The 27951-nt window shown below is 45.6% G+C and overlaps 1 protein-coding gene across 2 annotated transcripts in view; it reads left to right on the top strand.

Moving 5' to 3' along the window:
* DZIP1L (DAZ interacting zinc finger protein 1 like) overlaps nt 1-27951 on the top strand; it is a 390767-nt gene that overhangs the window by 225915 nt on the left and 136901 nt on the right. For both annotated transcript variants that reach the window (XM_069213556.1, XM_069213557.1), the window contains exon 10: nt 24851-24973. In XM_069213556.1, the coding sequence (XP_069069657.1) occupies nt 24851-24973 (123 nt within the window). The remainder of the gene's footprint in view (nt 1-24850; nt 24974-27951) is intronic.

The following is a 27951-nucleotide window of genomic DNA, read 5'->3' as shown; positions in this document are numbered from 1 at the left end:
CTTGTTCAACGCCAAAAGCACCTGTGCTAGGGTCAGCATCTTGAACTTTTCCTGCTTGAGGAACCAATTCAAGATCCTCAGGTCCAGAATTGGTCTCAAACGACCATCCTTCTTGGGAATCAGGAAATACCTTGAGTAACATCCTCGACCCCTTTCCTGCTCTGGGACCAACTCCACCGCGCCCTTGGAAAGGAGGGCTTGTACCTCCTGTTCTAGCAACAGGAGGTGTTCTTCTGAACAATAAGAAGGGCGGGGCGGGAACTCCCGAAAGGGAAGGGTGTAGCCTTTTCCCACAATACTGAGAACCCAAGTGTCCGTTGTAACAGTCTTCCATTTGGTGAGAAAATGCTGTAATCTTCCCCCTACAGGAGAGGAGTGAGTGGGAAATGGTGGAAGCCTAAGGCTGCTTCCCCTGCTGCACCCCACCAGAGGATGAGGAAGAGGCAGAGTGCTGCTGAGAGGCTCCTCTGGTGCGGACCCTACCTCTCCCCCTAAAAGATCTATAGGGATGGGAAGAGGCAGGTTGCTGATATCTTCCCCGAAAGGAAGAGGAGGAAGAGCCACGCCCAAATCCACGAAACCTCCTGAAAAATCTGGAAGAGGCCGTGGAAGAAGGAGCTTGGAGCCCTAACGACTTAGCCGTGGCCCTGCTTTCCTTAAAACGTTCCAAGGCCGAATCAGCCTTGGCTCCAAACAGTTTGTCCCCATCAAACGGAAGATCCAACAATGTGGACTGTACATCTGCAGAAAAGCCCGAGTTACGGAGCCAGGCCTGTCTCCTTGCCACCACAGTTGTGCCCATTGCTCTGGCTACCGAGTCGGTGGTATCCAGTCCCGTCTGGATAATCTGGGTCGCAGCAGCCTGGGCATTTGAAACAAGATCCAAAAGACCCTGGGGAAGCTCTGTAAACGATGAGGATATGTCATCCATCAGAGCATGAATATACCTCCCCAGGATACAGGTTGCATTGGTGGCTTTTAACGCCAGACTGCAGGACGAAAAAATCTTCTTGGACTGCGCCTCTAGTTTCTTTGAATCTCTGTCCCCAGGCACCGTCGGGAAAGAACCAGGCGCTGACTTGGATGAACAGGAGGCCTGCACCACCAAGCTCTCCGGCGTAGGGTGCCTAGATAGAAAACCAGGGTCAGTCGGAGCCGCCCGATACCTCCTGGCCACGGCTCTGTGAACTGCTGGGGAAGATGCCGGCCTCTTCCACACCTCTAATACCGGATCCAGCAGAGCGTCATTAAATGGCAACAGAGGCTCCGCCGCAGCTGAGGCCGGATGTAGCACCTCTGTTAAAAGGTTTTGTTTAGCTCCACCACCGGCAAAGGCAGGTCCAAAAAACTAGCTGCCTTCCGTACCACTGCATGAAAGGAAGCAGCCTCCTCAGTATATTCCCCCGGGAACGAAAGATCCCACTCAGGGGAAGTGTCCAGCCCACTGGCCGACTCCAGTCCACGCAGCCCATCACCCGAGTCCTCTAGCTCTCCTTCCTCCAGGGCTCGTTGGTAGTCCTGCTCTTCTAATACACGGAGAGCACGTCTCCTCGAATGAAGTCGTTGTTCAATACGCGGAGTCGACAATGCCTCCGCCGAAGTCGAAGATCGGCGCCGATCTTCAGAAGCCACCGACGCCGCGTCCGGCGCCACAGGTAACTTCGGCGCCGACGAAAGAGCAGCTGAAGCAGATGGACCCACCGGAGTCACAGGCCGAAATCCCGACGTCGACGTCGACGGGATGGAAATCCCCGGGGCCAATCCTTCTGAAGCCACCGGAGCGGCCACCGGCGCGGCCACTGGCGCCGAGCCCACGTTCCCAAAAGGGAGAAAGGGCATAAAGGGTGCCGGCCGAAGAGGCGCAGGATCACCCAAAGAAAAGGCCAAAGGCCCAGCCGGAGCACCCCCTGGAGCCATCTGTTGGAAGATGGCATACATCGCATTCAAGAATGCGGAACTATCGGCTCCAGGGGTGGGAAAAGCCAGATACTGAGGTGCCTGTCTCGGAGGCGACCCCGACGCCGGCCTCGACGTCTGCGCCGGAGAAAACACCTGAGGCTCCAATACCTCAATCACCGACGCCTGTCCAGGTGAAGTTGGAGACGCCGGAGAGGGCAACGGCGTCGAAGGATGCGGCGTAACCGTGGGACTGATCTCCCATGTCCTTCGGCGCCGATCCGAAGACCTGGAACGAGTCTCCTTCGAATGACGCCGAGATTCTCTACGGCGCCGGGAGTCTCGATGACGCCGATGTCTTGGAGAAGAAGACTTCTTGTGATGCTTCTCCTTCGATTTTGCCATAAACAGCTTCGCCTCACGTTCCTTGAGGGCCTTTGGATTCATGTACTGGCATGAATCACAAGTCGAGACGTCGTGGTCGGAGCTCAAACACCAAAGGCAATCGGAATGAGGATCCGTCACCGACATCTTGCCTCCACACTCACGACAAGGCTTAAATCCAGACTTTCTCTGCGACATTATTACCACAGCTAAAGACTACGCAGCAAAAATACACTGTAACCACAAAAGTAACAGTTGCTCCCTCGAAGATAACCGTTTCGAATGCACGGAAAAAAGGGAACTGACGTCCGCACGTCGTCGAGGACCTCTTATTGCCTGTATGACGTCAGACGGCGTCGCGTGGGCTAGAGTGACGTCCTCGTCGACGTGCAGAGACTAGTAAGAAGATTTCCGTCGAATGCTGGCGCCATGGGAGTATTCATTAGGTGAGGAATCCACAGGTAGTTGTATCCATCAGAAGTATGCCATCTTCCAACAGATGGCTCCAGGGGGTGCTCCGGCTGGGCCTTTGGCCTTTTCTTTGGGTGATCCTGCGCCTCTTCGGCCGGCACCCTTTATGCCCTTTCTCCCTTTTGGGAACGTGGGCTCGGCGCCAGTGTCGGCGCCGGTGGCCGCTCCGGTGGCTTCAGTAGGATTGGCCCCGGGGATTTCCATGACGTCGACATCGGGATTTAGGCCTGTGACTCCGGTGGGTCCATCTGCTTCAGCTGCTCTTTCGTCGGCGCCGAAGTTACCTGTGGCGCCGGACGTGGCGTCGGTGGCTTCTGAAGATCGGCGCCGATCTTCGACTTCGGCGGAGGCATTGTCGACTCCGCGTATTGAACAACGACTTCATTCGAGGAGACGTGCTCTCCGTGTATTAGAAGAGCAGGAGTACCAACGAGCCCTGGAGGAAGGAGAGCTAGAGGACTCGGGTGATGGGCTGCGTGGACTGGAGTCGGCCAGTGGGCTGGACACTTCCCCTGAGTGGGATCTTTCGTCCCCGGGGGAATATACTGAGGAGGCTGCTTCCTTTCATGCAGTGGTACGGAAGGCAGCTAGTTTTTTGGACCTGCCTTTGCCGGTGGTGGAGGCTAAACAAAACCTTTTAACAGAGGTGCTACATCCGGCCTCAGCTGCGGCGGAGCCTCTGTTGCCATTTAATGACGCTCTGCTGGATCCGGTATTAGAGGTGTGGAAGAGGCCGGCATCTTCCCCAGCAGTTCACAGAGCCGTGGCCAGGAGGTATCGGGCGGCTCCGACTGACCCTGGTTTTCTGTCTAGGCACCCTACGCCAGAGAGCTTGGTGGTGCAGGCCTCCTGTTCATCCAAGTCAGCGCCTGGTTCTTTCCCGACGGTGCCTGGGGACAGAGATTCAAAGAAACTAGAGGCGCAGTCCAAGAAGATTTTTTCGTCCTGCAGTCTGGCGTTAAAAGCCACCAATGCAACCTGTATCCTGGGGAGGTATATTCATGCTCTGATGGATGACATTTCCTCATCGTTTACAGAGCTTCCCCAGGGTCTTTTGGATCTTGTTTCAAATGCCCAGGCTGCTGCGACCCAGATTATCCAGACGGGACTGGATACCACCGACTCGGTAGCCAGAGCAATGGGCACAACTGTGGTGGCAAGGAGACAGGCCTGGCTCCGTAACTCGGGCTTTTCTGCAGATGTACAGTCCACATTGTTGGATCTCCCGTTTGATGGGAACAAACTGTTTGGAGCCAAGGCTGATTCGGCCTTGGAACGTTTTAAGGAAAGCAGGGCCACGGCTAAGTCATTAGGGCTCCAAGCTCCTTCTTCCACAGCCTCTTCCAGATTTTTCAGGAGGTTTCGTGGATTTGGGCGTGGCTCTTCCTCCTCTTCCTTTCGGGGAAGATATCAGCAACCTGCCTCTTCCCATCCCTATAGATCTTTTAGGGGGAGAGGTAGGGTCCACACCAGAGGAGCCTCTCAGCAGCACTCTGCCTCTTCCTCATCCTCTGGTGGGGTGCAGCAGGGGAAGCAGCCTTAGGCTTCCACCATTTCCCACTCACTCCTCTCCTGTAGGGGGAAGATTACAGCATTTTCTCACCAAATGGAAGACTGTTACAACGGACACTTGGGTTCTCAGTATTGTGGGAAAAGGCTACACCCTTCCCTTTCGGGAGTTCCCGCCCCTCATCCCGCCCGCCCTTCTTATTGTTCAGAAGAACACCTCCTGTTGCTAGAACAGGAGGTACAAGCCCTCCTTTCCAAGGGCGCGGTGGAGTTGGTCCCAGAGCAGGAAAGGGGTCGAGGATGTTACTCAAGGTATTTCCTGATTCCCAAGAAGGATGGTCGTTTGAGACCAATTCTGGACCTGAGGATCTTGAATTGGTTCCTCAAGCAGGAAAAGTTCAAGATGCTGACCCTAGCACAGGTGCTTTTGGCGTTGAACAAGGAAGACTGGATGGTGTCTGTCGACTTGCAGGATGCTTACTTTCATATCCCGATACTCAAGTCACACAGGAAGTATCTCCGGTTTGTGGTGGGATCGCAACACTATCAGTTTGCGGTCCTTCCGTTTGGTCTTACTTCAGCACCTCGAGTCTTCACGAAGGTGATGTCGGTGGTTGCGGCAGAACTCAGAAGGAAGGGGATAGCAGTATTCCCTTACTTGGACGACTGGTTGATCAAAGCCAAGTCCCCGGAGCTTGTGTCGCATCATCTGCAGTCAACAACCCAGTTGTTGTTCGACCTGGGTTTTTCGGTGAACGAGCCCAAATCTCACCTAGAGCCCTCTCAGCGCCTCCTGTTCATAGGGGCAGTACTGGATACAACATTGGGTCGGGCCTTTCCTCCGCCTCAGCGGATTCAAGATATTCAGGATTTGGTTCCAATGTTTCGAAATGGAGCGGTAGTTCCAGTCCTCAAGGTCCTTCGTCTGCTCGGTCTGTTTGCCTCCTGCATTCTGTTGGTCACGCATGCTCGCTGGCACGAGGGCTTTTCAGTGGTGCCTCCGAAGGCAGTGGTCTCAACACAAAGGGGATCTAGAGGGTACTGTCAAGATCTCCAGAGATGCTGCTGTGGATTTGAAGTGGTGGATTGCAAGCAACAATCTTTCACAAGGAAAGCCGTTCCAGCAGTCGCCACCAGTGGCCACAGTCATAACGGATGCTTCCACTCTAGGGTGGGGAGCTCATCTGGGGGATCTGGAGATCAAAGGTCTTTGGTCTCCAGAGGAACAGATGTTTCACATCAATCTGTTAGAGTTACGGGCTGTACGTCTGGCTCTCAAGGCCTTCCTCCCTTCCCTTTGTGGTCAGTCGGTACAGGTCCTAACGGACAATACTACCACGATGTGGTACATAAACAAGCAGGGAGGAGTGGGGTCGTACCTTCTGTGCAGAGAAGCTCTTCGACTATGGTCCTGGGCAAAGGACCATCAGATTTGCTTGATAGCAAACCATCTGGCCGGAGTCTTGAACGTGCGTGCGGACAGTCTCAGTCGCCATTTCTCGGCAGACCACGAGTGGCGTCTCCATCCAGATCAAGTCCGTTTAATCTTCCAGAGGTGGGGGTTTCCTCGGGTAGATCTGTTTGCCACTCGAGAGAACGCGCATTGTCCGTTATTCTGCAGCCTCCAGTATCCGATGCAGGGAGCGTTGGGGGACGCGTTTCAAATAACCTGGTGCGGCCAGTTGCTTTACGGTTTCCTCCCATACCCTTGATTCCTCGAGTATTGAGGAAGATTCGCCAGGACCGGGCTCTAGTCATCCTAATAGCTCCGGATTGGCCAAGGAGGGTATGGTACTCCGACCTTCTCCAACTCTCAATGTGCCCTCCGCTCCGTCTCCCTTTCAGGGCAGACCTCCTCTCGCAGTCGCAGGGGCAGGTTCTACACCCCAACCTCCAGAGTCTGCACCTACATGCCTGGAGATTGAACGGGGCAACCTGAGTTCCTTCTCTCTCCCACCTGAGGTAGTGGATGTTATATTAGCGGCCAGGCGACACTCCACTAAATCTATCTACGCTAATAGATGGTCTAAATTTGTTGCGTGGTGTGGAGAGAGGCAGATTGATCCTTTGCATGCTCATCTATCGGACGTTTTGTCTTTTGCTCTGTCTCTAGCGCAGAAAGGTTGTGCAGTGGCTACCATTAAGGGTTATTTATCGGCCTTGTCAGCCTTCATATGTCTTCCAGACCAACCATCTTTATTTAAATCCCCTATTGTTATCAGATTCTTGAAAGGTCTTCTAAATAAATATCCTCCAAAACCATTCGTTATGCCGCAATGGGATTTGTCCTTGGTCCTGACTTTCCTTATGGGGTCCCCTTTTGAACCTATGCATTCTTGCCCCTTAAGGTATTTGGTTTTAAAAACAGTCTTCCTGATAGCTATAACATCAGCAAGGAGAGTGAGTGAGTTGCAGGCCTATCAGTAAAGCCCCCTTATACAACTTTTTATGGGGATAAGGTGGTGTTGAGGACCAAGGCTGCTTTCCTCCCGAAGGTTGTTTCACCCTTCCATTTGGCTCAGGCAATTACTTTGTCAACGTTCTATCCTCCGCCTCATCCTTCCAAAGAGGAAGAAAAACTGCACCGTCTGGACCCAAAGAGAGCGTTGAGCTTCTTTATTGATAGAACAAAGGATTTCAGGCTGGAGGATCAGCTGTTTATTGGATACGTGGGCAAGAGGAGAGGAAAGGCAGTCCACAAGAGAACACTATCCAGGTGGGTTGTTCTTTGCATTAAAATCTGTTACTCTTTGGCAAAGAAGGATCCTCCTGAGGGCATTAGAGCTCATTCCACCAGAGCTAAGTCGGCCACTTCGGCCTTGGCCAGAGGTGTTCCTGTGGTCGACATCTGCAAGGCCGCAACTGGGTCGTCCCTTCACACTTTTGCAAAACATTACTGTTTGGATTCTGAGGTTAGAAGGGACGGCCATTTTGCACGGTCAGTGCTGCAGGATTTCTTGGTTTGACCATTTAGGCACCCACCGCCGGGTGTGGTACTGCTTTGGGACTCTATTCATTAGGTGAGGAATCCACAGGTAGTTGTATCCATCAGAAGAACGAGTTACTTACCTTCGGTAACGACTTTTCTGGTGGATACATTAGCTACCTGTGGATTCCTCACGGTCCCACCCGCCTCCCCGTTGCCTTTCTGGTCTTACCAAGTAATCCTTGAGTACGCTCCTCTTGGTCTTTGAGGGTGCAATAGATGTTGTATATATTATATTTATATATATGTATATATCTTTGTGTATATACTTGATGTGTATATATATTTTAAAAAGAGAGAGTTATATATATATATAAAAGATTTACAGTTATTCATGCAATGTTGTGTATTTTTACAATGTAATGGGATGTTGCCTTGCTCTTTCATTGCATTGCCTGGTTGTTCTCATGCACGTAAAAAATGATTGGTACTGACGTCCGCACGTCGTCGAGGACCTCTTATTGCCTGTATGACGTCAGACGGCGTCGCGTGGGCTAGAGTGACGTCCTCGTCGACGTGCAGAGACTAGTAAGAAGATTTCCGTCGAATGCTGGCGCCATGGGAGTATTCATTAGGTGAGGAATCCACAGGTAGCTAATGTATCCACCAGAAAAGTCGTTACCGAAGGTAAGTAACTCGTTCGTCTAACATATTTCAATATGTAAAGTATTTATCAAGTACCAAACCAGTAATAAAAATGAAATGCTTACACTAAAAATCACAAAGTCAATTAGATCAATAGAGTAAAATGGAATTACCAAAATGACAATAAGTCAATAACATGAACCAGAGATCTGATTTTTTTTTTTTAGAGTTTTAAGTAGGAGAAGAATAAAGTATCAATAATAGTCAAAGGTCGCTTTACATCAGGACCTAGATACAATGTGATGCTGACCCCAATGGAGCACAGGTCAGATACACAACCACGTTCGTCCTGGTCAAAGATTTACCTCTTGACTTCAGTCCTTTAAGTCCCAATTCACAACAGGAGTGCACTTCTAGAGCTCCTAGGATCTCAGGGAAGGTACTTAGAGACTCACGGGGTATCAGACAGAGGCCAAACTCTTCAGGGTTCCTTCAAGGTCCAGTTGCCACTGGTCATCTGATTTGTTGCAGGCAAAGGCCTTTTGTAGCTTGTGTCTCTGTAGAGATAACAGGAGGGCTCTTCTCAAGTCTCAGATAGCAGGCTTTGTCATTTTCTGATCTTCAATCCCTTCTAATCCTCCTCAGGTTCAGGGGTGTTCTGTGGGAGGTGCCTGGAGGTGCCACATTTATGCCTGGCATTAGCAAATGGGTGGGAATCACGCTTGGTCATGCCCTAACTAATGAGGTAAATATGTCCAAGGCCAACCCTCCCTACTTTTGGCATTTTTAAGATGACTAATGTCTTCAGCCACAGTAAACTTGGGCTTCGGTGTTGGGTGTGTGTTTTGAGTGTACCTTGATAATCCTAGTGTCCTCCCACATCTAGCATTAAAATCCAGTTTGGACCCACAATAAACCCAGAGACGGGTGTCAGGTAGAACAAAGGTTCAAACAATATAAACAGAAGAATTGTTTTGGTTGCTGTTTCCCTTCCTTCCAAGTATGCCCCCAGTGTTATATATAAAACATAGAGACAGAAGCCTGGTAGAAAAAAGCTGTTTTTTCAGCAACTAGACTGTGGATACACAAGTATTGTTTTGGCATTGTTTCCCACCCGTGCAGGTGTGCCTCAGATCACTATCTATAAACCCAGCTGACCTGTTAAACATGATATGATGTTCAGGCAGGATTTGATACTAATGTCAAAAAGGATACTCACAGCCTCACCCTGCATATTCAGTCAGGTTCAGAGAAGTCAATTCTGCTGATTCAAGTCAGTCTACTCTGCTTCTGGTAGGCATTTTTCACCTTCTTCACACCTGTGTAAATGTTAATTACTAGCTGGCAGAAGCGGGAGGGCAAATTCAAAATTACCCTCAAGCAACTTCACACAGGGGAAAAGTAACTTTCTAAAAGTTACTTTCCCATAATATTGTATTAAATCTGACGATTGAATTGAATTGTAACAACTATTACAAATAGTTGTTTAATTGTTTTTGTGGATAGTCCCATTCCCAAGGTACTGGATTGTTACTTTGTACTCTTGTTTTCTACGTAGGACTGCTAGGACTTCCATGATGAAATTTGGGTGCTAGTCACTGTGAGGACGTGTCCTACTTTTAAATATTGTGCACCCTGCTGTGTGGTTGACATTTAGGGGCCATTTATTAATATTTAAAAGGTAGGTTTGGGCCTGTCAAAAGGATTTATTTTGAGAACTGCAATTTTTGCATTGCTTCAGTAAGGCTATACTTGTAGGCCTGAAGCCATGGTTTACCAAGTCATTGTAGTGGATGGAACAATAGGAGCTGCAGTCAACTAATCACATCAAACGGATGAGCCCTGGGCAAATTTTGTACCATATACTAGGGAATTTATAGGTAAATTAAATATACCAACTAGGAACATGTCAATTCAACCATATTCAAAGGGGGAAGCACAGGCACTTACAACTGGTTAGTTGGGGTAAAGTTCACAGAGTTCTAAAGCCATCAAAAATATAGAGCCCTGCAAAAGACAAAAAATATGGAGTGACCACACAGAAATGATGAATTTTCAACAGCAACTTTTGAAACTTAAAAAGAGCTGAAAATCTTGTTCCAGAACCACTGTCAAATTTGACAGTCCAATAAGTGTAATTAACCACCTCCTTGTTATTCAGCTAATATTTCCTTAATTGTTGTCAACTCTTTGTTTTTAATGAACAATGATATGTATATCGTGTAGGAAGAAGCTTACGAGCTACTACTAACCCACATATCTTATTTGATAATGCATTATATGTATTTACTCTAGTTGTGAAACTGCTCATACGTGAAGTTTTCTGCCACCAATTTGTTGATCTATATAAAACTGCTGATAAATAAATGCAATCTGCGTTCTTAAATGACTGTCACTCCTATATCAATAAAGTCAGGTGTACAATAATGCTTTGGAATTCTGATCCTGTTGAAATTGAGGGTCATATATTAAATACAAACTCATCAAATTCTTATTTTTGTTTATAAGCTTCAGAAAAATAAGCACAAAAGTCAAAGGAAAATAATGTTTATTTTCCAGTGCACACGTAATTTCAGGTTCTCAGATTCATACCCTACAAACTTAAATGACACACTCTACTACTTTTCTGAAGTTCATGAAATGTTGGTGTTTTGTGAAACCAGTAGTGGGAAATGTCCCTAGTTGCACTTGCCTTCAGAAAAAAAACAAATTGGGCTTGAACAAACTTGTTGGGTGTTTGAGTAAAATATCTCAAGTGCACTGAGATCTTGTGAATCTTATGAAAAGATAGGTAAACCTGGGCACACACCTGTGCACATGGGACCCTTGAGTTCTGTAAATCTTGTACGGTCAGTTAAACAATCATTTACAGAGAATCTCCTGTATGTCTCAGTGTTCAGTAGACATGATCCAATAATCCCCAAAGTTATATCAATGTTGCCCCAAAATGGTGTCATTATGAGACCAGAATGCTATAACAATGCAAAGTGCAATGTAAGTTCCCCTATATGTATACTCAGTCCTATTCACCATACTGTAAATCTGTCAATAAAATGATGCATATAACTTCTTGGCATAGAGTATATTTTCTTTCTTACTACTGTTAATTAATGAAAAATCAATCTTGTCCAGGAAGGAGTCAGCCTTGGTACTGTCTCAACATGAATTATCCTGGAAATGTTGTCCTCTCCACCTCTGCCTCAGTGTTACAATCTTGTGCTGCTTTCCTTTCGAAGTGCTAATAAATAGATAAGCTAATCTCATTCTGAAATAAGCAATACCAAAGATAGGTGAATGATCTTCATTGATAATGATAAATTCTTTCTTTATTCTGCATAAAACCATAAAAGCATAAGACATAATACATAATATAATAAATCATAACATTAATCTATTTTATAGCCTCTTAATTGTACCTAATCCCAGTCAAATCTTAATTATAATTCCATTTCTAGTCACATCTTGCATTGCTTAGCATATCCCTATTCATAATAGCTGTACGACTTTATTACAATTTTACATAAATCAACCCATCCTAGCCCAATAACATTCTTAAAAACAATTTAAATATGACGTGCAAATCTAAATTAAGTGACAGTGCCTTACTTTAAAACCTGATTCAAGAGATATGGTGATAACATTTTTTTTCCCATATGCCTCGAAAGGAGAGCAGCCATAACATATAGGAAATTACAATCCAACAAGATAAATAAAATCACTTAATTCATAACCCTAATTTCAGCTTTCCATCATTATTTAAACTGTGATGCAATCACCATATAAAAGTGTCATCATTTCCCAACCTTCTAGAACGTACAAGGCTGCTCTATAACATAAAACAAGCATTCTCACCCTCCCCCCAACGAACCTGTAATAGCAGTTTTGTTTACTTATAAGAGAACCTTATCACAAAATCAATTTATAAAAATGGTTTGTCTCTTATAGAGTGCCATTAAATTATTATGCCTCTCATACTACACTCTTGCACCTTGCAAGAGACCGGAAAGCCCCATCAGGGCACCTCGTATTTCAATTACGAATCAACCTAAAGCACAAATCACATTAAAAAATCTCATATCTACCAGAAAGTTGAGGGCTGGTTCCCGGTAACTAACATTATATTCCCGGAAAATTGGCTTTAAAAATGTCTTCCATTCTTCTAAAAACCACAGACAATCCAATAAAGGGTGTTGGGCACTACATTTTAGTTTTAAGCCATGTGTGCATAAGCCCAAATCATCCCTTATTATAGCTTTTATTTTTGAGTCCATATAACAAAGGTTTAGCCCAAACCTGAATTTTAACACCGCATCTCTTAACTTAGGGTTTGTTAAGGCCTCTATGTAGGGGAAATTTTGCTAGTTTATCCACCCACGCACCATAAACTGGGTGGAAATGTTCCCCTCCGGATAGACTAGATCTGCTTCTACAGCACTTTATTTACTACGGGGCACAACTTCTGCTTTGAAATTTGTTCACTACGCCACTGATTAATAGGTAAGCCTAAGCGGACACAAATCTTTTCTAGCCGTCCTCTCACTTAAGAAGCCCAAGTCAATTTGCTTGTCTTTATTTCCCTTTTACATAACCTTGCAATTTTTGAGATCCCCTCTTCTGACAGGCTCAACCAAAATTTCAATGCAGCTTACGTTCCCTGATAACTCCACGGTGTCATTTGCCATTCTGCTCTTATAGCCTGAATCATACTTGATGGGGCAGCGAGAGCAAACGTTTCACACATGTACCTTCATCCGCATCCCAATTCAGCTTCCCGGCAAGAGTTAAAACTTCCACCCCATATTGACATTGAGGACGTACCTTAGCATTAAAGGTGGAAAGTATTGGACGAAGAGACGGTTCCCCACTTCAGACTAAGCTGCTTCAATCCCCAAACCAAAGTTAATGCCCTAGTTTTTAGGGGCTCAATGTGCTCTTTGCATCGTGATTCAGAGTCAAACCACATGCCTAAATATTTATATTTTTTTACTAATTCTACTTTATCTCCTCCCAGGTACCAAGAGAATGCCTTCTTCCTTTTCCCTAATGCCATTATTTTCGTTTGTTCAAATTTACTGTTAGTTTTTTCCGTTGACAGTAAGTATAAACAGCGTCCAATTTTCTTTGCAACCCCAACTCTGTTATATCAACAATCATCACCAGGTCATCGGCGTGTAATAAACAAGATATATGAATGCTATCCTTTTTTGGACAAAAAACCCTCGCCTCCTTTCATAGGCATGGCAGGTCAGACAAAAATATGACAAACAATAGTGGGGCCAAAACACATCCTTGTCACAACCCATTCTTTATATGGATTTTTTTAGATAATTGTCCACAGAATCCAAGATCACTTGGGCCCAGTTTTGCAAATGTAGACCCTGCAGAACATAAAGTAAATCAGAATTGACTCCGAGCCGCTTCAACATCTCCCATAACAAGTTCCTATCCAATAAATCAAAAGCAGCTTGAAAATCAACAAAGCAACAAAACGGGCACCCTTGTACCTCTATTGCCTTTCTGGCCAGTGCCCAAAGACTAAAACAATGGTCTATTGTTGAGTGGCCTTCTTTAAAGCCACCTTGATCTACTGGAATTCAGTTGTTTATCTCTCCCCAAGATTTCATTTGACCCAGCAATAACTTTGCAAATATTTTTTTTCACCCACATCCAGTAAACTGATTAGGCGGTAATTCTTTGGTTGTGTTGGATCGTCTTTTTTATAGGATGGCCTAATTATTGCACCCTTCCAATTCTCAGGGAAGCAGCCAGAGTCGTGAATTTTGTGAAAAATAACTTTGAAAAGTTTTGCCCACCAATCAATGTTATTTCTTATTATTATTGCTGGGAGGTTGTTTGGGCCGGCTGTTTTAGTTAGCTTAAGAGCCACAATTATTTATTTTATCTTTTGCAGGGAGATTGATGATCTTAGAGCCCTACCTACCTCGACTTTTTCCTCATTCTACCCCAACATCATTTCCTCTATATAGGTTGAACAGATGTTCATTCCAGTCATCTTCACCACCTAAACACCAAATGTTTCTGGTGGTTATTCCCTCCCTCACCAGCTGCCAGAACCTCCTAATATGGTGTGTTCCTATCACATAGCTTCCAAATTTGTATTTATATATTCCCATTTTGTCTTCCTCAAAATTTTATAGACTTGTTTGGCTAGGAGAAGCTTCTGTTCTATTTCCTTTGTGGGTCTTTTCTTTTTTTCCCTTTCAAGTTTCAGCACCTTTAACTTATGAATCCTACACTCTTGATTGTACCAGGTGTTTTTGTTGACCCTTCTGACTTGCCCCTTAACTTTAATCTCCTGTGATGTTTTTAATTTTATTTTCAAACAGCCTAGTACTTGTTCAATTACCTATTGTATCCCATAAATGCATCATTAGGATCTTCCATCACTTTAAGATCCCTATAATTTGCCATTAGCTCATTAAGCACTTTTAAGCTGTCTTCTGTAATTCGGGTAGTTATCCGGTACGGGTGCTGCACCTGCAATGCGACCACTCTTTCTCTTGCTTTTTGGACATTATTCCCTGCCCCTAGTGTTAACTGTATGGGCCATTGATCACTACCCTCTAAATACACAACTTCAAAACCCACCACTTCCCCAAAATGCCAAGCATTTATAAAAGCATAATCAATGGGACAGGCCTGGTTACCTTTTTGAAAGGTCTGCTTTGCTGGATGGTCTGTATTAATGTGTCCATTAATGCAGAACAGCCCTAAAGAGGCTAAAATTCTTACTAAGGCCCTATCTTGAGCCGTACCCTCTGTCCTGGGGAACATACTTTGAGGTATGCATGCAGCCTTCAGCAACTCTTCATAAAATGTATCACTACATGCAGGATCTAATTTAGGATTAAAATCTCCCAAGATTAGTACCAACTGCTCTGATTTACCTATGCATATTGCTTCCAAATCTTCCTCAAGTAGGCCCAACTCGGTTTCGTAGTCTGCTACCATCCCCGGCTGAATGTATACATTTATTATAATGAGCTGTCTTGATCCTCCAATATCGTTATCAAGGTCTACCTGACCAGCGCGTAGCCAGCGACTTTTAGTTTTTATCTCTGCAAATCTGTTAGCTATTGTAGTCGAGATCAAACTAATTAGACCACCCGAAGGACTGCAAGGGCCCAACCGAGTGGCACCCTTAAATAGCCTCAGAAAGCCATCTACCGGTTCGGGTTCTTCGCACAGCCAAGTGGAAACACACTGTATCATACTTTTCCAACCTCTCTTTAAATAAATCTTGTTTTAAGTGTTCTTTATAGCCTCCCAAGTTCCAGGAAAAAAAACAGATGGTTATGCGAAGAAGTCAATTCCTAGTCCAACTCACTCAACTCCTCTCTGCTATAATTATCGAGGGCGTTTAGAAGGGGATCAAAGCGATTCCTCAACATAGGGCCTTTAGGATTGGCAACTATAGTTACACTTAATCTGCCCTTATTTCCGCCCACACATGTTCTTGGGTTTTTGGCAGCTACTAGACTGTACTACTCTTGATCTGGGAGTAGCCCTGCATGGCAGTTGAGGGCCCTACCATTTCTTTCTCCATTCTCAATTTCCCTAATTTGGGCCAATCTTATTCCCTCCTTCTCTAATTCCTTTATTTCCTGGATAGAAAAGGGCCTTTGTAACCTCACTCCCTTCAGAATTTGTTGTAAGTCCTATTTGCTTTATATCTTATGGCCTCATCTCACATAGACTAGGGCACTTGTCCATAACTTCCAATAGACGCAAACGATTCAAAGGCTTAATCCCTTCACTGCCATGCCTTTGTCCCCTCCGGTGCCAGGCCTTTTTTTAGCTATTTGCGGCAATTCACGCTTAGGCCCTCATAACTTTTTGTGCACATATGCTACTCACGCCAAATTTGCGTCCTTTTTCCCAACATCCTAGGGGCTCTAGAGGTACCCAGAGTTTGTGGGTTCCCCTGGAGGAGACCAAGAAATTAGACAAAATACAGCTCAAATTCTGTTTAAAAAAAAAAAATGGTAAAATGGGCTGCAGAAGAAAGCTTGTGTTTTTTTCCACCTGAAAATGCCATCAACAAAGGGTTTGCAGTGCTAAAAGCACCATCTTCCCAGCTTTCAGGAACAGACAGACTTGAATCAGAAAACCCAATTTTTCAACACAATTTTGGCATTTTACTGGGACATACCCCATTTTTACTGTTTTTTGTGCTTTTAGCCACCTTCCACTTAGTGACAGAAATGGGTGTGAAACCAATGCTAGATCCTGGCAGCTAAACATTTCTGAAAAGTAGACAAACGTCTGAATTCAGCAAGGCATAATTGTGTAGATCCTTCAAGGTTTTCCTACAGAATGTAACAGCCAAAATATAAAAAAAAATTGAAATTGAGGTGAAAAAAAAGAGCAATTTCTGTCCATGTTTCCTTCTGTAACTTTTTCCAGCTATGGCAGATTTTTGAAAGCAATAAATTGTTTTGTTTGCTGGACTCCTCTGGTTGGCGGACTATATAGGGCTTGTAGGTTCATCAAGAACCCTAGGTACCCAGAGCCAATAAAGGAGCTGCACCTTGCAATGGATTTTCATTGTATACCGGGTATACAGCAATTCATTTGGCGAAATATAAAGAGTGAAAAATAGGTATCAAGGAAACATTTATATTTCCAAAATGGGCACAAACTAAGCTGTTGAGATGCAGTGGTTATTTGCACATCTCTGAATTCTGGGGTCCCCATTCTAGCATGTGAATGACAGGGCATTTCTCAAACAGATTACTTTTTTACACACTGTCTTACATTTGGAAGGACAAAATGTAGAGAAAAACAAGGTACAATAATACTGGTTCTTCTATTCTTTGTCCCCCCAAGTCTCCTGATAAAAATGGTACCTCACTTGTGTGGGTAGGCCTAATGCCTGCAACAGGAAACACAACATTGACATATCACATTTTTACACTGAAATCTGATGTGTTTTTTGGAAAGTGCCTAGCTGTGGATTTTGGCCTCTAGCTCAGCTGCCACCTAGGGGAATCCAGAATGAGGTGACTTGTGGGGCTCTCACCATCCTCTGCCACCCAGAATCCTTTGCAAACTTCAAAATGTGGCAACAAAAAAAAAGGTCCTCACATTTTGGTGATAGAAAGTTCTGGAATCTGAGAGGAGCCACAAGTTTCCTTCCACCCAGCATTCCCCCAAGTCTCCTGATAAAAATGGTACCCCACTTGTGTGGGTATGCCTAGTGCCCGCAACAGGAATCGCCCCAAAACACAACATGGACACATCACATTTTCCCTTTGAAAACTGACTTGTTTTTTGGAAAGTGCCTAGCTGTGGATTTTGGCCTCCAGCTCATCCAGCACCTAGGAAAACCTAGCAAACTTTGACATTTCTGAAAACTAGACACCTAGGGGAACCCGGGATGGGGTAACTTGTGGCGCTATAACTTGTGGCGCTCTCACCAGGTTCTGTTACCAAGAATCTTTAGCAAACCTCAACATATGACAAAAAACACTTTTTCCTCACATTTCAGTGCTGCAAAGTTCAAGAATCCGAGGGGGGCCACAAACTTCCTTCCGCCCAGCATTCCTCCAGGTCTACCGATAAAAATGATACCTCACTTGTGTGGGTAGGCCTAGTGCCGGCGAGAGAAAATGCCCCAAAACACTATGTGGGACACATCAAAATTATCAAATACAAAACTGTTTTTGCGGGGGGCACCTGCGTTTTTGGTCCTGTGCTCAGCAGCCATCTAGGGAAACCTACCAAACCCAGACATTTCTGAAAACTAGACACCCATGGGAGTCCAGGGAGGTGTGACTTGTGTGGATCCCCCAGTGATTTCTTCCACAGAATCCTCAGCAAACCTCAAATTTAGCTAAAAAAAAATCTAATTTTTCCCACATTTCTGTGTGGGACCACCGCACCGGCACAAAATTCCTAACACCCAACATCCCCCTCAGTCTCACAGTAAAAATGATACCTCACTTGTGTAGGTGGGCCCAAGTGCCTGTGATAGGGAAGAGCTAAAAACATGTTGAAATTGAGGGGGAACCAAAGTGGGTGCAAAAGGGCAGTTTGAAACATTTTTAGGCTGGCAAGTGGGGCAGAATGTTTATCGGTCTAGACGCAACAATGCTGGATGGTAGGAATTTTGTGGATTCCTGAAGATTCCGGAAGGTTCCATCACAAAAATGTGGGGGAAATGTGTGATTTCAAGCAAAGTTGGAGGTGTTCAGGGCATTGTGTGTAAGAAAATGGTGCGGGGTGCATGTGAAGCACACCACCCTGGACTCACACAGATGTTTAGTTTTCAGATGCGTCTAGGTCTCGTAGATTTTTCTACATGGCAGCATCCCAAAGTCCAAAAAACTCAGCCCTCACCCATTCCAAGTGGGAAGATTTTGAGAGTTAGACAAGCTCTCATGGCCCATATTTAAAACCAAAACCCAAAATAATCAAATGTCCTCTTGCTTGCCGTTGGGATAAGATCTTTTAGTGTGTGGGGGAGAGCTGAAAGACTGTTACCCTCTCCAGTTGGGGTTGGGGCATAACCATGCCCATACTGGTTGGTAGCCACCACCCCACTATGTAAGGGGAGCTATTCTCCTTCCATCCCTGCCTGGCCCATGGGGGGAGCGCTAACGATGTATCTCCTAACTCTCCTTCACTACTTTCTACTCCCTTTTCTCAGGCGCTGGCCCCACCCGTATCGGCATACAGCTGTTAATTTGTTTCAACTCTTCCGTTATCCCTTGTAACTGATTTTTATGTGCCTCACCTAAATTGTTATTCACCGTCCGTACTTCTAAAATGGTCTGTAAGATTTTCTGCTTTAAAAACATTACTTCTAATAAGGATGCTGCAGGAACTGTGGTGGTCTCTAAGGCAAGAGCGGCCTGCCTATCCGTGGAGGAGGAAAAATCTGTTTTACTTACGCCTCTGTCTCCTCCTCCTAACCCCTTCTTCTCTGACTCAGTATAAAACGGAAGCCTTTTCTCCAACCTAGATCTATCCCTTATGCTGGGGAAGGGGGGTTAAACATAAGCTCTGGTAGGAGCACCCCCCATATTCTTGTCTATCCCTTCCCCTAGGAATACATCCTCATTCTGTAGGGACTCCGAAATAAAAGAGTCACTTGTTATAAACCGTTCAACTTCAATCTGATCAGTCACTAGGGGCTTTCTTCCCTTTTTGCCCCCCTGCGATACAGTGGGAGTCTTTTTAAAATATTTTCCCACAACTTCTTTAATTGACACACCCAGTGGTGTTACAGCAGCCCCTTCCCTGCTGTCTTTCGAGGCGTCCTCCTGCTCTGGTGACAGAAGCATATTTTCTCCTTCCAGACCATCAACAGTGTCTCCCAAAAAACGACACTCCTTCGGGATCCCCTCTATATTAGAGGTACCTTCCAGACCCTTCTTCGGGCCACACGGCCCACGTGTTTGGACTTTAATTGAGGGCATGTTTAATTCTTATGCCTTGGAAAAAGGTAGAACTTTTCCTCTGGCTCCCACTTTCTAATGCCACAATCCCTGCCTCCACACACCGTGTATCTTAACCTCTTGCAGGTTTCAGTCTCTAGTACCCTGTCCCACCGGGTACGACACTGATTAACAATACGGCATTTCCGGCTCTTACTCCGTTTTTCTTAAGATTGTAGCACAGTCACACAGGGACTTGCAGTACGCAGCAATACACAACACACAGGTGGTGGGAATGAGCACGGTAGCAGCAAGTCAGGGTATGCTTTCTCTGCTTGAAGAGCACCAGCCACTCAAGTATACTACAGATAAATTAACTCAACTAAAATCAGATAGATGCCACTTACTTCAAGTAGGCACTTAAGTAAATACTCCCCTGGAGTCTTCCTTTTCATCTCCTCCTGGTACTCTCCTGGTGTTTTCCTCTGAGTACTTTCAAGTTACATATAGCCCTTCAACCACAGGCTTGTGATGCAGGGGGGACGGGAGCGGTCCCCTCCTCCCTTGATCAGTGCATCAGGCACACCACTCCGCAACTCACTCTCAACTTCAACGAGGGCGAGAGGCAAGATGCTATGGTGCGCCTTTCTGTATCACCTTGGTCTCCCCTCTCTTGCGCCTCTGCACCCTTTGCGCTCCTCTCACAACTCCTCTTGTAACTCTTGCTGGGGGCCCAACAGTGCCCTCCAGGAGCATAATCCAGCGCAGGTCTGGCTGCCCGGCTGCGGCAACTTCGCACCGCTGCACACAGCGCACACAGCTCGGTCCCTGTGGAAGTCTCGGGGGAAGTCTCACCCCTCCCCACAGCCCTCGGTGCAGACTGGCCGGCCGCAGCCCTCCTCACACCCCAATGCAGATTGCCGACGGTGAAATGTAGTCCAGAAGCGCAGTCCAAAGAGACCAGGAGAGGAGAGAACGTCTGGACTCCCATCGCCTGCCTAACCACCACGAGGCAAGGCAGCAGCAGCGACAGGGACAGTAAGCAACAACAGTCTCAGATTCCTGTCTCCGCATTCAGCTCAACCTGCGTCTTCACTGTGACCCAATGATAAATATACATCATCATATAAAGACAGAACATGTATATATTGAAAAACTACTCATTTGTCCATTTCAAACTATTCTATTGTAATAATCATAACAATTAAACATTTCATATGGACGTTCATAATCCCAAACGGGTATGGTCATTAGTAGCTTTTCAATGAAAGACATACTGTAGGATAGTCTCTCACTTAGTTTGAAGTCATAATTAACCAGATAGAATATATATGATCAATGGTTGGGAATTACTGAGCTCTGATTCACATTTGGGGTAATCCTTGTCTCTGTGTCCTTAATAGAATTGAAACTTTCCTTCAAGTGAGCTAGGAAATTATTTATTCTATGTGTTTCAGGAATGGAGGTGATGATTATGCTGGTTTAAAGCTTAATTACCACATGGGAAGCTAGGCATTACTGGCTAGAAGTAAAATCTGTTGAAGTGAAATTCAGGGCCTAGACAACATCAGACCCCACAGGATCCAAACCTCTCTGCATATACCAACCTAAACATTTGGACCAGGCTTATTTTTACTGATAAACAGTGAAGGATCCCCATGCCTTGGCAAGGAGAGACTGAGGCCCTCATTACAACCTCAGCGGTCTTTTCAAAAGACTGCCGAAGCTGCGAGAGCCAGAATACCGCCAGTGCTGGCGGTATTTCTGGCTCCCTATTATGACTTTTCCGCTGGGCCAGCGGAAAAGTCACATCAACATTGCTGCCGACTCATAATAGAGCCGGCGGCAATGCTGATGTGCAGCGGGTGCAGTAGCACCTGTCGCGCATTTCACTGCCCGGAATTCGGGCAGTAAAATGCACAATGGGGCTATGCCTGGGGGCCCCGCCACTGCCCATGCCAAGTGCATGGGCAGTGTAAGGGCCCCCAGAGGCACCCCAAGTCCCCCTTACCACCAGCCTGCCAGGCGAAAGCCTGGTGGGAAAGTGGAGGGGCCGGCGGTATGCCCGTGGCTATAGCGCTACGGTCATAATAGCTGGCGGAATACCGCCAGCCTGTTGGCGGTGTACCGCCAGCTTACCGCCGGCTGCCAGGGTCATAATGAGGCCCTGAGTCTTTTCTGAAAGGCCTGGGACTTGCCATCATCTCCTGTAAGGCACCACGCCTGAGGTGTAGAATCCTTTCCACCACCAGCTTGTGGGGATTCCCTGACGGATCATGAAGAAGATCTAGACGTATGTGGTAGAGGGGTTGGAGTATCCCAGAAACTTCCATTAGAAATGGATACTAGACTTTAGAGCTCCAGCAGGGTGCCATCAGAACCAAGTCTTCCTGTTGTCTCCATTTTCAGGAGGACACAGCAGTGAATCTTGCCTTTGGCCCAGCAGCAGACCACAAAGGATCCCATTATCATTTTCAAGCAATTTATGTGAAGAGTTTTTTTTTTAGAAGACCAACTTCACCTGTGGACTACTCCCCAAAATGGGCACCCTAGACTGTCATGCTGGCATTTGAGTCCGATGAGATCTGGCCTAGAAACGAAAATGGCTAACCCATTCCAGGCGTCCAAATGGAATAACCACCACTGCATTTTCCTCTTTGGCATCTGGTAGAGATCTGTCCTGAGGTGGAAAGCCTTCAGATGTTGTAAAGCTTGACAACGTAGGGCCCCTGGATATATGTCCTGGATAGAGAATGAAAATAGTCCGACTATTCTTGCTATCTGCCAGAGAGACGGTTTTGCTTGTATCTTGTGTAGCATCTGCCTTATTTTCGTCAGCTTCCTGGAGGGAAGACTCAGGGAGGCCTCCTCAGAATCTATGATGAAAGTTAGGAATGTAAGCCTTTGTGTCAGTGTGAGATGGGATTTCTGTGTTTTGATGACGAAGCCCAGTGATTCTAGAAACAAGACTACATGTTGTACCTGTTGCAGTGCATGCAGAGCACATTGACCCATCAAGAGGATGTCGTTCAGATAGACTATGAGCCGGATGCCTCCGGCCCTCAGATGTTCCATTGCCAATTTGAGCACCTTCCTTGGTAAAGCACCCAGGGGCTGAAGACGGGTCAGACAGGAGTGTTGTGAATTCAAATACTTATCCCCTGCACTGGAGCCGAAAGACTGCAGTGCAGAGGAAAAAGTGGGGATCCAAAAATAAGCATCCTTGAGATCGAGGCACACCATCCAATCTTGCGGGCACAGCAGGTCCCTCAAGAGTTGGATCCCTTCCATCTCGAAGTGGTGGAAGACCAGCCACTTGTTAAACTCTTTGAGACTGATGACCAGTCGTTGACCACCATCACGCTTCTCCACCAGGACCAGATTGCCTAAGAAACTATTTCGGTGGAGGAATGTGGGATAAATGGCCCGTTTTTTCCAAAGCTCCGATACCTTCCTGTCTATAAGGGAGATGTCTTGTTGGGAAGAAACAATGGGTCTTGGATGGCTAGATTGGAATGGGGAGCTGTAAAATGCAATCTGAAACCCTGTAGTGTCTGTAACACCCATGCATCAGAAGTGTTTAGCTGACTGTTGTTTGTAAAGCTGGCCAGCCTGCCCCTAACTTTGTAGGAAGATAGGATGGGACATACCATTATTATGTCCTTTGGTGGGCTGTCCTCTGTGGGTACCTCTAGAACCGCAGAGACTAGGTTCTCCCATAAAGTCGAAGATACCTCCAAACCCAGTTTTATCCTACCACTGAGCTCTCTTGGCACCTTCACCTCTGAAGGAGGAGGGCTGCGTTGTGAGGCGGCTAGTCAAGCATCCAGTTCCACCACCATCCCCAGTGAAAACCATGGGGGTTGAAGATCCTTTTAATGGAGGATTGAGCCTTGTCGAGGGAATTGAAGGTTCTGACAACTTTTTTTAGGTCCTTGGTGAAGGGCTCCCCAAAGAGGCCCACTTGTGCCACTGCCCCCACTTCTGAAGATGCCTGGTCCCCCAGTTTAGGGTCCATTTTGATTAGGAAAGATCAGCAGCATTCTATAGGCAGGGTGAAGTTAGAATGGCCCAGTAGAATAATGGCTTGTTGGGCCCAGCCTGAAAGGACGTCTGGAGGATTAATGGACCCTGATGCCTTGGCTTCCTCCACCATATCTAATATTTTTGTTAGGGGCCCCGTCACATCCAAAAGTTTGTCCTGGCAGGATCACCAGGACCGGTCCCTCCTTAGGGGTCTTGCGTATATTTGGCCAGGAAGGTCATCAGTTTTGCATTGAGCTCTGGGGCGAGGACAGTCCATCCTAAGGCGATTCTTAACTTCTTTTTCCAAGGGTTTCTTGAGCCTGGCCTCCACATAGGCAGCCACTTTTGTGGCTGGTCCCCATTCAGAAGATCGTGGCTGGGTTAAGTTCTCCAAGTCCAACAAGCCCCCTAGTGGGCCTTGCTCCGCAGAGTTAGCTGTGGCGGAAGGGGAGCCCTTCAAAAAGGTGTTCCAGGACCTGGAATGTTCACCCTCCTCATACGACTTGGCTTGGGAATCGTCTGAGTCCAGGTCTGTATAGGAAGAAGAGTAGGGGACTGTATCACTGGGCCCCAAGACATGGCTCCCAGAAGGGTGTATTAGTTGGGTTTTCTAGAGTGAAAAGCATCCTTAACGAGGAAGGCCCATTTTAGCCTGTCAAAGGCATCTATATCAATCGATCAAGCTTGTGCTTGGCCTTTGCTTTTGCCAGCTGATCTCCTAGCTGTCCTCGAAGTGGTGTGTCCAACAGGCCACCATAGTCTTCCCTTGAGAAGAGGAGTCTGTTACATCTCTGAACAAGCTGCTGCAAGGCCTTCTCTAAGGGAGCAAGGGTATAGGAGACACAGACGAGTTAAGTGTCACAAAACTCATTATCCCAAGGGAAGTACTGAATCTGTTTGTCCTCAAGTACGGAGGCTTCATTGTCCTGCGCATGGCAGGTGGTGAGGGTGTTGGAGTTACATGGCGCAAATTCGAAGTACCAATGAAGGGGGGGTCACATGAAAGGAGGGTTTCTCTCAGGGACACCTAACACACTCTTACTATAGTTAGGCGAGGCCTGTGTCAGTGTCCCAATATCAGATGCTCTTTATGCTGCCACGCACCACTTACAGACCAGAGTACAGGGCGTCAAATGCACTTCCAAATAGCCTTATACTGCCTATAAATCCCGACAACAGGATGTCAGAATCCAGAACTGTGGGGATGACAAATAGACTCCGCGATTGGCCGCCAACTCCTCAAACGATCGGAGTAATATTGCATGCGGTGATCGTGGAGCAAGAGAGTGCACTTCTTGGGTAAAGTTCTACTTTCTTTCCAGTTTTCCAAACATTCAACTGTAATGTAACAATAACTACCCATGTACAATTTCTTATGTAATATGTATATGTGTGTGCATGTATATGTATGTATTTTTATATTTTCTTATCTTTGTATTACAAGTTATTATTAAAATATGAGATTGGTGATGCCTATACCTATCTCTACCCGCTGACCTAAACAGTTAAACTTGATAGACCTTAATTCAGTTGTGCTATCTATATAACTGGAGTGTGGAAAGTCACATTTTTTTGTCCTCAACCGGTACAGTGATTCAGGTATTCAAAAAACCAGAGAAGGCACCCAAGGAGGAGGTGGTGAAGGAGTATGAGGACAATGGAGTGGAGACAGAAGAGGTGGAAGAAGAGGAAGAAGAAGAGGAGACAGACAGTGGTAAGTCAACGCAAGTGATATGCACCAATGTTTATGTCATAAGATTTATGACTACGGTTTTTCATTTTACTTTTGAACTACAATAATACTTTAATAAATGTAAAACAGTAAAGAGTCCCTCTGAAGATATGAATAGATCACAGCTGAAACCAATGAATAAGGACAAGTGTGGACTTGTTGGCTCTGCTATCAAAGAAGTCAGTAGCATTGGGCGAATGTAAAACTATCTTGCACTTGTTCTGAAAGTGACTGAAAATGTCCTAAAGCTGCAGGAATGATCTGAGAAGACAATGGAGAACTGAAGAGCAGCTGCTAGTAATTCAAGTAGGAACTCTATGCAGAGGTCCCTTGTAAATGCAGTTGCTTGAATTAAATGAATTAGAAGACCCAATTAAAACATTCTCCATTTGTTCTTCTTGTAGCTATTGAGGAGAGTCCAAAGCATGCATGTAGAGCTCCTCCCTTACACCATTCCAAGTCAGGCGATGATGTCTTTTGTGGGCTCCCCTGGGTCATTTCATGGCTCATGGAAGGGAGCCGCATGGCCTCATCCCCATTAAAAAAAAATATAGAAAAAAGCAGTGATAACCCCAGGAAATGGGGGTGCCAAGGCTATGAAATGTGACCTAAAGTAACCGTGACTTGCGCCTTTGCTATGCACTGTTAATTACCCCTATATTTTGTCACAGTAAAAAAGTAATGAGGAAAGAAGCAGAGGTTTTGGAGCTGCCACTACTCACAGTAGAGGATAGATCAAACATATTGACTGATATTCTGTGGATTGTATTGATTCTTCCACTGAATTACAGGATGAAAATGTAGTCTTATGGGTCGGTGATTTTAATACTCCTTTATGCTGTCAGGAAAATTTAGAATTGTGTGCTAATCCCATTGAAGGCAGAGAGTCGTTAATCCACTTTACTCATTCACCTGAAGGAGAAGCTCTGAACTCCTTTTTATGTAATTTTGATTTGGTTCATGTTAGGGAGAAAGTGGCACTAGACTCTTTAAATGTTCCAACGTTCACCGGGAATGCGAAGGGGAGTACCATTGACTTCATTCTTATTGGCTCCCGAGATTATCATTTAATCTGTGATTTTAGGATAATCCCTCACTGTGCCAGTGACCACAATCCCTTGTGTATCAACCTAGATTTAATTATAGATCAGGTATCTAGGGATAAGAGATTGAGAAGAAACACCACTTTTCATACAAACTCTGGCCTACACCTGAATTGGGACAAAATAAACCCAAAGACTTTCAATTAAGAAATTATAAAGATCTAGATTTGACTCCATTAATATATGTTTATCTCAGCAGTCTGACCATGATCATATAGTTCAAGAATTTGAACTATTAAGTAATGCTATTTCGCATGCCCTTGTGGTGGACAGGCCACCTATGGGTTTGCCTGCACACAGATGGTTTAATTCTGCGTGTGCAACTGCTCACAAAAAACTAAAAGGTGCCCTTAAATCAGTTCCTCCTTCCCGTTACTTAATTAAATCAGCTAGGGCTGAGTATAAGGCCACCTTGGAAAAAAGGAAATCAGAGATAAGGTGTAAGGCTTGGGAAGAACTACAGGCGGCGTCCGATCTGAAGGATACTTCAACATTTTTGAAGGTGGTTAATCATTCTTATTTCTCGGACAGTAACACTAAGGTTGATGATTGTCTTATTGCAGAAGAAGTTTGGTTGAACCACTTTAGGAAAGTATTTGATCCAGATAATGACTTTCTGACCAGGGAGGATAATATTACCAACCAGATCAACACAGACCCCAATATAAATGCCATTGATATTTCATTTGTCTACATGAGATCCTTGGCGCCATTAATCGTTCAAAACAAGGGAAGGCTCCTGGCCCTGATGGTGTTCCCATCGATATTTTTAAATCTATGCCTAATCTTTGGGGCCCCTTAGTTACAAATGTCCTAAGAAGTGCTCTTAAACGTAATATAGCCCCTTCTTGGAAACTGGCTACTATTATTCCTATCTTTAAAAATGGCAATAGACAAGATCCTTCCTGTTCTTCTTGGCTGCCACGGATCTACCCAGAGACCTCCGCCCTGTGCTGGCAATGTAAATCTGGCCAGGGCAACTTATGCCATATTTGGTAGTCTTGCTCCTTGATTCTGACATTTTGGAAAGAAGTCCATGGCCACATCAAGGAGGTGGTGGGATACCCGCTCACAGGCAGATATTGCTTAGTAATATTGGGCCTTCGCCTAACTTCACTGACTGCCATGACACAATCCGACTGAACACTGATTAGCTCCATGCTCCATGTAGCCAGACAGCTAATTGCTCTGGCATGTAAACAGACAACTCTCTCATCCATAGCACAGTGGTTTGTATGATTATGGCGTATATTAGCCTTGGAACAACTTTCCCACACTGTGTCTCACACAGAGTCCAAGTTCCAACTGATTTGGCGCCAGCTGTTTCTATACCTGTCTCAACTGGAGTTCTCTTGCTTAAACCCGACCAGGCTGGGAGCATTACAGCTGTTCGCCTACCTACCCTAATTCTGCCACGACTCAGAGGACCAAACCCCTCCCCAGCATCCTTCAGCTCCCTGCAGCGATCTAATCCCTTTTTGGCCCCCATGGAACCCCCTCCTCTTTTGTGGACATTTCTGAGCGAGACCTGTACTCCAGCCCCATCCCTCCAGTCTTTACCCCTTCACTTACTGTTTCGTTGGTCCATTCTGGAAGTACAATAACAGTTATACGATGTTGGTCATTCACTTCATTTGTTGTAAAGCACTTACTACTGTCCAAGAGCATGGCCTGAGTTATCACTGGTTGATTTCAGTTGTTTATTTCCAATCGTGATAGACGATATACTTGACCACATGTTTCTAACTGTCTACTTTTGCAAGGGATATCGCTCTGTGCTGATACTGTATGTGATTGTTATTTGACTGCACATTGTTGTCACTTATTTACTGTAAAACCCAATAGAGTTCACACAAA

Source organism: Pleurodeles waltl, chromosome 11 (genome assembly GCF_031143425.1).
Source record: "Pleurodeles waltl isolate 20211129_DDA chromosome 11, aPleWal1.hap1.20221129, whole genome shotgun sequence".
In the NCBI taxonomy this organism is placed as follows: Eukaryota; Metazoa; Chordata; class Amphibia; order Caudata; family Salamandridae; genus Pleurodeles; species Pleurodeles waltl.
Note: the sequence above shows the minus strand (reverse complement) of the source record. Positions and strands in the feature narration are given on the sequence as shown.